Here is a 13,941-nt window from a genome sequence, read left to right as displayed (position 1 = left end):
CATCAGTGATTTAAAAACACCAATCGGGACAAGTTCTTCCAGTTTAAAAGTATTTTGTAAGGTGTTCCAAGACGACAGCGCAGAGTACATAAAAGCCCTTTTAACAAATTCAGTTCGGACATTTGGAACAGTTAGCAGGATAAAGTCCAGCGAACGAAGAGAGTACCCACCACATTTCTGAACAATAGAAATGCACAAATAAAAAGGTAGTAAACCCAAAATGTCTTTGTAAATAAAAGTATACCAGTGACTGAGCCTACGAGTGACTAGAGAAGGCCAGCCAACCCTGGTATACAAAGTGCAGTGGTGCGTAAGGGTTTTGCAGTTTAAAATAAATCTCAAAGTGCCATGGTAAAGAGTGTCAATTGATCTCAAACATTGAGGGGAAGCATTCATATATAGAATATCCCCGTAGTCTAGTAAAGGCATAAATGTAGCTGATACTAGCCTCCTTCTGGCTTCAAAAGAAAAACAGGCCTTATTCCTAAAATAAAATCCCAATTTCAGCTTTTTTGTTGAATATACGCAATTTAAAAGAGTGGCCGTCATCAATGAAAATTCCAAGATATTTATGAGGTTACATCCTCAATCTCCTTGTCCTGACAGCTAGTAATAGGTGAAAGGTTCAGAGGTCTATTTCTTGCATTAGAAAACACCATTAGTTTAGTTTTGTCAGTATTGAGGATAAGCTTCAATTGACACAAGGTATGTTGAACAGTATAAAAAGCAGTTTGGATGTTCTGGAAAGCTTTTGTAAGAGACGAGACACAACAGTAAATAACAGTATCATCAGCATCAGCATAAAAATGGTAGGTGGTAGGTGGAACTCAAATCAAATCAAATCAAATTTATTTATATAGCCCTTCGTACATCAGCTGATATCTCAAAGTGCTGTACAGAAACCCAGCCTAAAACCCCAAACAGCAAACAATGCAGGTGTAAAAGCACGGTGGCTAGGAAAAACTCCCTAGAAAGGCCAAAACCTAGGAAGAAACCTAGAGAGGAACCGGGCTATGTGGGGTGGCCAGTCCTCTTCTGGCTGTGCCGGGTAGAGATTATAACAGAAAATGACCAAGATGTTCAAATGTTCATAAATGACCAGCATGGTCAAATAATAATAAGGCAGAACAGTTGAAACTGGAGCAGCAGCACAGTCAGGTGGACTGGGGACAGCAAGGAGCCATCATGTCAGGTAGTCCTGGGGCACGGTCCTAGGGCTCAGGTCCTCCGAGAGAGAGAGAGAAAGAAAGAGAGAATTAGAGAGAGCATATGTGGGGTGGCCAGTCCTCTTCTGGCTGTGCCGGGTGGAGATTATAACAGAACGTGGCCAAGATGTTCAAATGTTCATAAATGACCAGCATGTTAAATGCTCTACAGTGAAATAAGACAATAAATACTAACCAAAACAGCAATGGACAAGGCATATTGACGTTAGCGAGAGGCATGCGTAGAGTGATCATAGGAGTCCAGTGAGTGGCTTCAGGCAGCTTGCGGGCCGGGGCTAGCAAGCTAACAGAAGGGCCTTGGAGGGACGTCGCGACGGAAGAAAGTGTGTTGTGGCCCCCTCGTGCTATTACATCGACAGACGGATCAGTAGGGCTCCGTGTGGTAAACCAGGTCAATTGGCAGAATAGGTATAGTGGCCAAAGAATTTGTCCGGAGGGCCTCTTATGCTAACAGTCCGATGTGCTCTGGACAACTAGCAGGCCGCGACTAGCATACTAGCGGATGGGATTTCAGGGGACGAAGCGATGGCGGAGCGAGTTGAGAAAAACCCCATCGGGCAAATGACATCGGTGGTCCAGTCGTGATGAGTCGACGGGGGTCCAAGCTAGTTGGCAAAACGAGATATTGTAGCCGAAGTAGTGGCTGATGGACCTCTTTGGCTAGCCGGGAGATGGGCCTAGCAAGGCTAGCTCCAGGCTAATTGGTTATTGCTTCGGGACAGTGACATTAGCCAGGAGTGGCCATTCGAATAGCAGCTAGCTAGCTGCGGTGATCCGGGTGAAGAAAAAAAAAAGGTTCAGAGCTTGCGTTAGGAATCCGGAGATGTGGAGAAAAAAGAGTCCGAATTGCTCTGGTTTGAGTCGCGCTGTGCAGACTGGCGAGAGTTGTCCGTGCTAAAGGTAGCTGATGACCGCTAGCAGTGGCTAGCAGACTACTATCTAGTAGCTAGTTAGCTGGCTAGCATCTGTTGGGGTTCCGGGTCAGGTGACGGTTCAGACGACGGATCAGCATGGTGGGTATAGTGGCCAAAGAATTTGTCCGGTGGGCCTCTTAAGCTAACAGTCCGATGTACATTAGACAGCTAGCAGGCCGTGGCTAACTAGTAGCCAGTTAGCTGGTAGCCAGTTAGTTGGCTAGCTGTTGATGAGTTGATGAGTTCTTAAGTATAAAAATAGCATATCCGTACCACATTGGGTGAGGCGGGTTGCAGGAGAGTATATTCAGTCCGTAGATAGAAAGTGATATTAAAATATTAAATATATATACGAGAGAAAAAACAAGGAAAAACTATGTTTACAAGGGACAAGACAAAAACAAATGTCCGACTGCTATGCCCGTCAGCCTGCACACATCCTGTGTGTTCTCAGAGTTCCTGGGAGAGAGACCCTCTACAGGTGCTCTGACCATACCCACTAAACGCTAAGTACACACACACACCAAGCATTAAGTGGCTGTGCCTAACCACTCTCACCACAGCCCCAGTGGTGTTGACCTTTCCTAAAAAGATAAGAGTCCATCAAGGCAGAGTGTAGTTGAGTTCAGTATGAGGTCATACTCCTCAGGTTACACTCCTCAGGTTACACTCAAGTTAGACTCCTGAGGTTACACTCCTCAGGTTACACTCCTCAGGTTACACTCCTCAGGTTACACTCAAGTTAGACTCCTGAGGTTACACTCCTGAGGTCACAATCAATAGGTTACACTCCTCAGGTTACACTCAAGTTAGACTCCTGAGGTTACACTCCTGAGGTCACAATCAACAGGTTACACTCCTCAGGTTACACTCCTCAGGTTACACTCAAGTTAGACTCCTGAGGTTACACTCCTGAGGTCACAATCAACAGGTTACACTCCTCAGGTTACACTCCTCAGGTTACACTCCTCAGGTTACACTCCTGAGGTCACAATCAACAGGTTACACTCCCCAGGTTACACTCCACAGGTTACACTCCTGAGGTTACACTCCTGAGGTTACACTCCTCTGGTCACACTCCCCAGGTTACACTCCTGAAGTCACACTCCTGAAGTCACACTCCTGAGGTCACACTCAACAGGTCACACTCAACAGGTTACACTCCCCAGGTTACACTCCTCAGGTTACACTCCTCAGGTCACACTCCTCTGGTCACACTCCTCTGGTCACACTCCCCAGGTTACACTCCTCAGGTTACACTCCTCATGTTACACTCCTGAGGATACACTCCTGAGGATACACTTCTGAGGTTACACTCAACAGGTTACACTCCTTGGATTAAACTCCTTGGGTTGCACTCCCCAGGTTAAACTCCCCAGGCTACATTCCCCAGGTCACACTCCCCAGGTCACACTCCTGAGGTTACACTCCTCACTTTACACTCCTCAGGTTACACTCCTTAGGTTACACTCCTTAGGTTACACTCCTTAGGTTACACTCCCTAGGTTACACTTCCCAGGTTACACTCCCCAGGTCACACTCCCGAGGTCACACTCCCGAGGTCACACTCCCGGGGTTACACTCCCCAGGTTACACTCCTCAGGTTACACTCCTGAGGTCACATTCCTGTGGTTACACTCAACAGGTTACACTCCTTGAGTCACACTTCTGAGGTCACACTTCTGAGGTCACACTTCTGAGGTCACACTCCCCAGGTTACACTCCCCAGGTTACACTCCCCAGGTTACACTCCTGAGGTCACACTCCCGGGGTTACACTCCCCAGGTTACACTCCCCAGGTTACACTCCTGAGGTCACATTCCTGTGGTTACAGTCCTGAGATCAAATGTTAAGGCAAATAACTGGTGTGTGCTTTCCTATGGTTTCTACAGTGAGTAGCATTGCCATTTTATCTTCTAACACTGCAGTGGATACGTCATAGACACGGTGCTAATCAGTCTCTAAAGACTATCCCTGACGACCCCTACCCCCTACCTCCTCCCCGTACCTGCTAACAGTTATTACTCTCTTGTGCCAGGCTTCTGAAATGTGTACCACATGCACCTTCAAACTGGGCACACACTTGTTGAATCAACGTTGTTTCCATTTCATTCCTATGAAATTTCATTGAACCAACGTGGAATAGATGTTGAACTGACATCTGTGCCCGGTGAGTTGGCCCACGTGCGCTGACAAGCCAGAGCGGGTGTCTCTCAAATTAGCTGTCTTCACCTCTCCCTCCCTCCCCCTCATCAGTCTTCGTCCCCGATTTAATAGCGGGCTGGCTGCTCCAGTCTCCCAGTACAATTAGCTGGCCATCATAAAAAAACAGACTTCTCATGTATCCTATCCTGTCTTCCTCGTCCTAGTACAGACCTTTAACTTCATCTAGCAGACAGGCGGATAGTTATTCTATTTTCATAGTTAAGTAAAGTACAATAATATGTAAGAAGGGTACTAAGATTGGTATTGTTACGCAACAACCCATTGTGGCGGGCTCCCCTAATGCACCATCCCATTTACTCTAACTGAGGGTTGCCACTAGCTTGACCAGCCACAAAAAGAGGACAAGTAGAACTTTGTGGCGCGTCTTATTCACTGGTGAAATGCTACTGAAGCCCAGAGTCATGGCAGCAAAGGTTTTATTTTAGTGAACACAAATCACAAATCTAATTGCTAGAGCAATAGGGAGGGCTCTCACCCACAGCACAGCAGGTTCTGACTGGGCTGGGGTCACGGTGTTAATGGCACGGCAAAGTTAAGTGGTGCCATACAGAGAGAGACAGTGTGCCGTCAGGACAAGAGAAACAGTGTGCCGTCAGGGCCAGAGAGAGACAGTGTGTCGTCAGAGCCAGAGAGAGACAGTGTGTCGTCAGGGCCATAGAGAGACAGTGTGCCGTCAGGGCCATAGAGAGACAGTGTGCCGTCAGGGCCATAGAGAGACAGTGTGCCGTCAGGGCCAGAGAGAGACAGTGTGCCGTCAGGGCCAGAGAGAGACAGTGTGTCGTCAGGGCCATAGAGAGACAGTGTGCCGTCAGGGCCAGACAGAGGGCCATAGAGAGACAGTGTGCCGTCAGGGCCATAGAGAGACAGTGTGCCGTCAGGGCCAGAGAGAGACAGTGTGCCGTCAGGGCCAGAGAGAGACAGTGTGCCGTCAGGGCCAGAGAGAGACAGTGTGCCGTCAGGGCCAGAGAGAGACAGTGTGCCGTCAGGGCCAGAGAGAGACAGTGTGTCGTCATGGCCAGAGAGAGACAGTGTGACGTCATGGCCAGAGAGAGACAGTGTGCCGTCAGGGCCAGAGAGAGACAGTGTGCCGTCAGGGCCAGAGAGAGACAGTGTGTCGTCAGGGCCAGAGAGAGACAGTGTGCCGTCAGGGCCAGAGAGAGACAGTGTGCCGTCAGGGCCAGAGAGAGACAGTGTGCCGTCAGGGCCAGAGAGAGACAGTGTGCCGTCAGGGCCAGAGAGAGACAGTGTGCCGTCAGGGCCAGAGAGAGACAGTGTGCCGTCAGGGCCAGAGAGAGACAGTGTGCCGTCAGGGCCAGAGAGAGACAGTGTGTCGTCAGGGCCAGAGAGAGACAGTGTGCCGTCAGGGCCAGAGAGAGACAGTGTGCCGTCAGGGCCAGAGAGAGACAGTGTGCCGTCAGGGCCAGTGTGCCGTCAGGGCCAGAGAGAGACAGTGTGCAGTCAGGGCCAGAGAGAGACAGTGTGCCGTCAGGGCCAGAGAGAGACAGTGTGCCGTCAGGGCCAGAGAGAGAGACAGTGTGCCGTCAGGGCCAGAGAGAGACAGTGTGCCGTCAGGGCCAGAGAGAGACAGTGTGCCGTCAGGGCCAGAGAGAGACAGTGTGCCGTCAGGGCCAGAGAGAGACAGTGTGCCGTCAGGGCCAGAGAGAGACAGTGTGCCGTCAGGGCCAGAGAGAGACAGTGTGCAGTCAGGGCCAGAGAGAGACAGTGTGCCGTCAGGGCCAGAGAGAGACAGTGTGCCGTCAGGGCCAGAGAGAGACAGTGTGCCGTCAGGGCCAGAGAGAGACAGTGTGCCGTCAGGGCCAGAGAGAGACAGTGTGCCGTCAGGGCCAGAGAGAGACAGTGTGCCGTCAGGGCCAGAGAGAGACAGTGTGTCTCAGTACACATCACCCATATTTCCAATGCCTCCTTTCAGTTAGATACTGCTCCAGTTTTTCATTTATTCATTTCAGCTTTTCCTACATCAAATGAAGCCTTTCATCAACTTGTCTGAGTAAAGCGAATGACATGAGACAGGCAGTCTGCTCACTTAAGTGACATGTCCTATATATCCCACTGGTGAGGGCCAGAGAAAGCAGCAGCATAGAAGTGCTGGCCTGTTCCCGGATCTGTTTGTACTGTCTTGTCAATGACATAGGCGTTGGCAAAAAAGTACAAACAGATCTGGGACCAGGCTACAGGTTCTGGCACAGTCACACATATCCACACGCTCTGTAATCCCCAAGGACAGCACAGGTTGTCTCACAGGTTGAATCACCAAACCTCTAAACCAGCAAATGGGTTTCATTACATCACAGGAGTCTTCTGGGAGACGTGATGCTCCAACTCTTTTCGGATTTCTAAAGTGTGTTTGTGCAAAGCGTTCGCCCGGATCAATGTAAAAGAAATGACACTCACCTTGAACGATTGAAAAGCACGTTTGACTGTTACAGTGCCGTTTGAAAGTATTCAGACACCTTGACTTTTTGCACATTTTGTTACGTTACAGCCTTATTCTAATCTTGATTAAATAGTTTTTCTTCCTCATCAATCTACACACAATACACCATCATCACAAAGCAAAACAGGATTTAGATTTTTTTGCTAATTTATATATTTAAAAAACAGATATAAATTTACATAAGTATTCAGACCTTTTACTCAGTACTATGAAGCACCTTTGGCAGCGATTACAGCCTCGAGTCTTCTTGGGAATGATGCTATCCGGCGTGGCCCACGCTTGGATTGCGTCCTACCTGACAGGTCGCTCCTACCAGGTGGCGTGGCGAGAATCTGTCTCCTCACCATGCGCTCTCACCACTGGTGTCCCCCAGGGCTCTGTTCTAGGCCCTCTCCTATTCTCGCTATACACCAAGTCACTTGGCTCTGTCATAACCTCACATGGTCTCTCCTATCATTGCTATGCAGACGACACACAATTAATCTTCTCTTTTCCCCCTTTCTGATGACCAGGTGGCGAGTCGCATCTCTGCATGTCTGGCAGACATATCAGTGTGGATGACGGATCACCACCTCAAGCTGAATCGGCAAGACGGAGCTGCTCTTCCTCCCGGGGAAGGACTGCCCGTTCCATGATCTCGCCATCACGGTTGACAACTCCATTGTGTCCTCCTCCCAGAGCGCTAAGAACCTTGGCGTGATCCTGGACAACACCCTGTCGTTCTCAACTAACATCAAGGCGGTGGCCCGTTCCTGTAGGTTCATGCTCTACAACATCTGCAGAGTACTCCTTGCCTCACACAGGAAGCGGCACAGGTCCTAATCCAGGCACTTGTCATCTCCCGTCTGGATTACTGCAACTCGCTGTTGGCTGGGCTCCCTGCCTGTGCCATTAAACCCCTACAACTCATCCAGAACGCCGCAGCCCGTCTGGTGTTCAACCTTCCCAAGGTCACGTCACCCCGCTCCTCCACTTTCTCCACTGGCTTCCAGTTGAAGCTCGCATCCGCTACAAGACCATGGTGCTTGCCTACGGAGCTGTGAGGGGAATGGCACTCAGTACCTCCAGGCTCTGATCAGGCCCTACACCCAAATAAGGGCACTGCGTTCATCCACCTCTGGCCTGCTCGCCTCCCTACCACTGAGGAAGTACAGTTCCCGCTCAGCCCATTTCAAAACTGTTCGCTGCTCTGGCTCCCCAATGGTGGAACAAACTCCCTCACGACGCCAGGACAGCGGAATCAATCACCACCTTCCGGAGACACCTGAAACCCCACCATTTTAATGGAATACCTAGGATAGGATAAAGTAATCCTTCTCCCCCCCTTAAAATATGTAGATGCACTATTGTAAAGTGGCTGTTCCACTGGATGTCATAAGGTGAATGCACCAATTTGTAAGTCGCTCTGGATAAGAGCGTCTGCTAAATGACTTAAATGTAAATGTAATGCTACAAGCTTAGCACACCTGTATTAGGGAAGTTTCTCCCATTCTTCTCTGCAGACCCTCTCAAGCTCTGTCAGGTTGGATGGGGAGCGTCACTGCACAGCTATTTTCATGTCTCTTCAAATATGTTCAATCAGGTTCAAGTCCGTGCTCTTGGCTGGGCCACTCAAGGACATTCAGAGACTTGCCCCGAAGCCACTCCTACATTGTCTTGGTTGTGTGCTTAGGGTCGTTGTCCTGTTGGAAGGTTGAACCTTAACCCCAGTCTGAGGTCCCGAGCGCTCTGGGGCAGGTTTTCATCAAGGAACTCTTTGTACTTTGTTCCGTTCATCTTTGCCCCGATCCTGACTAGTCTCCAAGTCCCTGCCACTGATAAAAACATCCCCATAGCATGATGCTGCCATCTCAATGCTTTATCGTAGTGATGGTGCCAGGTTTCCTGCAGATGTGACACTTTACATTCAGACCAGAGAATCTTGTTTCTCATGGTCTGAGAGTCTTTAGGTGCTATTTGGCAAACTCCAAGCGTGCTTTTACTGAGGAGGAGCTTCCGACTGGCCGCTCTACTATAAAGGCCTGATTGGTGGAGTGCTGCAGAGATAGTTGTCCTTCTGGAAAGTTCTCCCATCTCCACACAGGAACTCTAGAGCTCTGTCACCTCCCTGACCAAGGCCCTTCTCCCCTGATTGCTCAGTTTGGCCAGGAGGCCAGCTCAAGGATGATCAATGGAAACAGGATGTATCTGAGCTCAATTTCAACCTTATTTTAAAAAAATCCATTTTAGAATAAGGCTGTAACTTAACAAAATGTGGAAAAGGTCAAGGGGTCTGAATACTTTCCTAAGGTAGTCACTTGAATCTCACTTTTTTTTTCTCTGTCAGATGTCCTCTGTGATCTCAAAGTACTTTTTTATTAACCAATAACTTGCCTTATGATTCCGTCATGGAGATGGAGAATGTATCAAAACGACAATAAATAAAGAGACTATGAGAGGAAAACCTGCTGCTTTAACTACAAGGGAGACTGGGGCTGAAGGATAGCTTGATTCATTGTGATATAAACAGGACTGGAAAAGAGATGAATCACCCCCATTTACCATACTGTATAGCCGTTTCATAAGTCACAGACACACCAAGATCAAGGAAAGATCTCTAGGATTTAGAACAAAAGAGAACTTTGGAAGTCCTGCATGGATTGACAGACTCAAAACTCACCTACCATAATGTCCTTCATCATCTTTATCACCATTTCAATGTTTTTACACTGATTGGCAGCAAGTTTTAATTGCTTCTTTTTTATTTCCATCTACAATTAGCTTCTGTTTTTCTTCTTTTGTGTATAGTTATTCCCCACCAAGGATCCATTGGAAGTGCCTCAGAATCCTACTAAAAACAGAAATTGCACTAACATGAAATAGATCATAATAGCTAACATGAAATAGATTGAACCATAGGAAACTCTAAACCCTTTCAAGCCATAATAATACGAGTCATCATTTTACATCATCCAGGGAAGGGGTGATGAGGCTGCACATTCTCACTATTAGATGATAAGACATTTCTCATCCTTGTCTGGTTCTGACACGTTAACCTCTCCCCACACAGAAAGCCAGACTGGCCAGGATAAGAATAGCCCAGGCGGGCAGCTCCTGCACGGGATTCCTCCAGAGCAAACGCAACGACCTCCTCAACGACCTGCTGGAGCTCACGGTAAGGCTCCCATTTGACCTCTGAGGGCCCAAGACTGCATTAGCCCACTGAGCTAAAGGACCCAGTCCTAGTTTGAAATATACACATGTCACCAACCAGGTTTGACCCCAAGATGTGTGCACCAAGTGGTGAATACCACAAGGCTGTTAGCCCGCTGAGCAAAAGCTCAAGCATGTCTGTTTTAGTGCCCTCTGCTGTCTGTGTTAGTGCTCTCTGCTGTCTGTGTTAGTGCTCTCTGCTGTCTGTTTTAGTGTTGTCTGTTGTCTGTTTTAGTCCTCTCTATAATTAGTTTTAGTGATCTGTTTTAGTGCTCTCTGATGTCTGTTTTAGTGCTCTCTGTTGTCTGTTTTAGTGCTCTGTCTGTTTTAGTGCTCTCTGCTGTCAGTTTTAGTTTCTCTGCTGTCTGTTTTAGTGTTCTCTGCTGTCTGTTTTAGTGTTCTCTGCTGTCTGTTTTAGTCTCTATTGTTAGTTTTAGTGATCTGTTTTAGTGATCTCTGATGTCTGTTTTAGTGTTCTCTGCTGTCTGTTTTAGTGCTCTCTGCTGTCTGATCTATTGTTAGTTTTAGTGATCTTTTAGTGATCTCTGATGTCTGTTTTAGTGTTCTCTGTTGTCTGATCTCTGGCTGTCTGTTTTAGTGCTCTCTGCTGCTCTTTCTGTTTTAGTGCTCTCTGCTGTCTGTTTTAGTGCTCTCTGCTGTCAGTTTTAGTGTTCTCTGCTGTCTGTTTTCAGTGTGTTCTCTGCTGTCTGTCTGCTGTCAGTTTTAGTCTCTCTGCTGTCTGTTTTAGTGATCTCTGCTGTCTGTTTTAGTGCTGTCTGATGTCTGTTTTAGAGCTCTCTGATGTCTGTTTTAGTGCTCTCTGATGTCTGCTCTCTCTTTCTGTTTTAGTGATCTCTCTGTCTGTTTTAGTGCTCTCTGATGTCTATTTTAGTGCTTTCTGATGTCTGTTTTAGTGCTCTCTGATGTCTGTTTTAGTGCTCTCTGATGTCTGTTTTAGTGATCTCTGATGTCTGTTTTAGTGTTCTCTGCTGTCTGTTTTAGTGCTCTCTGCTGTCTGTTTCAGTCCTCTCTATTGTTAGTTTTAGTGATCTGATTTAGTGATCTCTGATGTCTGTTTTAGTGTTCTCTGTTGTCTGTTTTAGTGCTCTCTGCTGTCAGTTTTAGTTCTCGGCTGTCTGTTTTAGTTTTCTGTTGTCAGTTTTCGTTCTTTGCCATCTGCTTTAATGCTCTTTGCTGTCAGTGTTAGTGCTCTCTGCTGTCTGTTTTAGTGCTCTCTGCTGTCAGTGTTAGTGCTCTCTGCTGTCAGTTTTAGTGCTCTCTGCTGTCAGTTTTAGCTCTCTCTGATGTGTGTTTTAGTGCTCTCTGCTGTCAGTGTTAGTGCTCTCTGCTGTCAGTTTTAGTGCTCTCTGCTGTCAGTTTTAGCTCTCTCTGCTGTCTGTTTTAGTGATCTCTGCTGTCTGTTTTAGTGCTGTCTGATGTCTGTTTTAGAGCTCTCTGATGTCTGTTTTAGTGCTCTCTGATGTCAGTTTTAGCTCTCTCTGCTGTCTGTTTTAGTGATCTCTGCTGTCTGTTTTAGTGCTCTCTGATGTCTATTTTAGTGCTTTCTGATGTCTGTTTTAGTGCTCTCTGATGTCTGTTTTAGTGCTCTCTGATGTCTGTTTTAGTGATCTCTGATGTCTGTTTTAGTGCTTTCTGATGTCAGTTTTAGTGCTCTCTGATGTCTGTTTTAGTGCTTTCTGATGTCAGTTTTAGTGCTCTCTGATGTCTGTTTTAGTGCTTTCTGATGTCAGTTTTAGTGCTCTCTGATGTCTGTTTTAGTGCTTTCTGATGTCAGTTTTAGTGCTCTCTGATGTCTGTTTTAGTGATCTCTGCTGTCTGTTTTAGTGCTCTCTGCTGTCTGTTTTAGTGCTCTCTGATGTCTGTTTTAGTGCTCTCTGATGTCTGTTTTAGTGCTCTCTGATGTCTGTTTTAGTGATCTCTGATGTCTATTTTAGTGCTTTCTGATGTCTGTTTTAGTGATCTCTGATGTCTGTTTTAGTGCTTTCTGATGTCAGTTTTAGTGCTCTCTGATGTCAGTTTTAGTTTTCTCTGCTGTCTGTTTTAGTGTTCTCTGCTGTCTGTTTTAGTCCTCGCTATTGTTAGTTTTAGTGATCTGTTTTAGTGATCTCTGATGTCTGTTTTAGTGATCTCTGATGTCTGTTTTAGTGCTCTCTGCTGTCTGTTTTAGTGCTCTCTGCTGTCTGTTTTAGTGCTCTCTGCTGTCTGTTTTAGTGCCCTCTGCTGTCTGTTTTAGTGCTCTCTGATGTCTGTTTTAGTGCTCTCTGATGTCAGTTTTAGTGCTCTCTGATGTCAGTTTTAGTGATCTCTGATGTCAGTTTTAGTGTTCTCTGCTGTCTGTTTTAGTGTTCTCTGCTGTCTGTTTTAGTGTTCTCTGCTGTCTGTTTTAGTCCTCTCTATTGTTAGTTTTAGTGATCTGATTTAGTGATCTCTGATGTCTGTTTTAGTGCTCTCTGCTGTCTGTTTTAGTGTTCTCTGTTGTCTGTTTTAGTGCTCTCTGCTGTCAGTTTTAGTTCTCGGCTGTCTGTGTTAGTTTTCTGTTGTCAGTTTTCGTTCTTTGCCGTCTGCTTTAATGCTCTTTGCTGTCAGTGTTAGTGCTCTCTGCTGTCTGTTTTAGTGCTCTCTGCTGTCAGTGTTAGTGCTCTCTGCTGTCAGTTTTAGTGCTCTCTGCTGTCAGTTTTAGTGCTCTCTGCTGTCAGTTTTAGTGCTCTCTGCTGTCAGTTTTAGTGCTCTCTGCTGTCAGTGTTAGTGCTCTCTGATGTCTGTTTTAGTGCTCTCTGATGTCTGTTTTAGTGCTCTCTGCTGTCTGTTTTAGTGCTCTCTGCTGTCAGTGTTAGTGCTCTCTGCTGTCTGTTTTAGTGCTCTCTGCTGTCAGTGTTAGTGCTCTCTGCTGTCAGTGTTAGTGCTCTCTGCTGTCTGTTTTAGTGCTCTCTGCTGTCAGTGTTAGTGTTCTCTGCTGTCTGTTTTAGTCCTCTCTATTGTTAGTTTTAGTGATCTGTTTTAGTGATCTCTGATGTCTGTTTTAGTGTTCTCTGCTGTCTGTTTTAGTGCTCTCTGCTGTCTGTTTCAGTCCTCTCTATTGTTAGTTTTAGTGATCTGATTTAGTGATCTCTGATGTCTGTTTTAGTGTTCTCTGTTGTCTGTTTTAGTGCTCTCTGCTGTCAGTTTTAGTTCTCGGCTGTCTGTTTTAGTTTTCTGTTGTCAGTTTTCGTTCTTTGCCATCTGCTTTAATGCTCTTTGCTGTCAGTGTTAGTGCTCTCTGCTGTCTGTTTTAGTGCTCTCTGCTGTCAGTGTTAGTGCTCTCTGCTGTCAGTTTTAGTGCTCTCTGCTGTCAGTTTTAGCTCTCTCTGATGTGTGTTTTAGTGCTCTCTGCTGTCAGTGTTAGTGCTCTCTGCTGTCAGTTTTAGTGCTCTCTGCTGTCAGTTTTAGCTCTCTCTGCTGTCTGTTTTAGTGATCTCTGCTGTCTGTTTTAGTGCTGTCTGATGTCTGTTTTAGAGCTCTCTGATGTCTGTTTTAGTGCTCTCTGATGTCAGTTTTAGCTCTCTCTCTGCTGTCTGTTTTAGTGATCTCTGCTGTCTGTTTTAGTGCTCTCTGATGTCTAGTTTTAGTGCTTTCTGATGTCTGTTTTAGTGCTCTCTGCTGTCTGAGTGTCTGTTTTAGTGCTCTCTGATGTCTGTTTTAGTGCTCTCTGATGTTTTAGTGCTCTCTCATGTCTGTTTTAGTGCTTTCTGATGTCAGTTTTAGTGCTCTCTGATGTCTGTTTTAGTGCTTTCTGATGTCAGTTTTAGTGCTCTCTGATGTCTGTTTTAGTGCTTTCTGATGTCAGTTTTAGTGCTCTCTGATGTCTGTTTTAGTGCTTTCTGATGTCAGTTTTAGTGCTCTCTGATGTCTGTTTTAGTGATCTCTGCTG

At 46.5% G+C, this 13,941-nt stretch overlaps 1 protein-coding gene across 2 annotated transcripts in view; it reads left to right on the top strand.

Annotated features, from left to right (window-relative positions):
• LOC124003688 (potassium voltage-gated channel subfamily D member 3-like) overlaps positions 1-13,941 on the top strand; it is a 141,737-nt gene that overhangs the window by 120,279 nt on the left and 7,517 nt on the right. For both annotated transcript variants that reach the window (XM_046312204.1, XM_046312203.1), the window contains exon 4: positions 9,871-9,975. In XM_046312204.1, coding sequence (XP_046168160.1) covers positions 9,871-9,975 — 105 coding nt within the window. The remainder of the gene's footprint in view (positions 1-9,870; positions 9,976-13,941) is intronic.

This window comes from Oncorhynchus gorbuscha, linkage group LG18, assembly GCF_021184085.1.
Source record: "Oncorhynchus gorbuscha isolate QuinsamMale2020 ecotype Even-year linkage group LG18, OgorEven_v1.0, whole genome shotgun sequence".
In the NCBI taxonomy this organism is placed as follows: domain Eukaryota; kingdom Metazoa; phylum Chordata; class Actinopteri; order Salmoniformes; family Salmonidae; genus Oncorhynchus; species Oncorhynchus gorbuscha.
The sequence above is the reverse complement of the archived record's forward strand: the minus strand, read 5'-3'. Positions and strand labels throughout refer to the sequence as shown.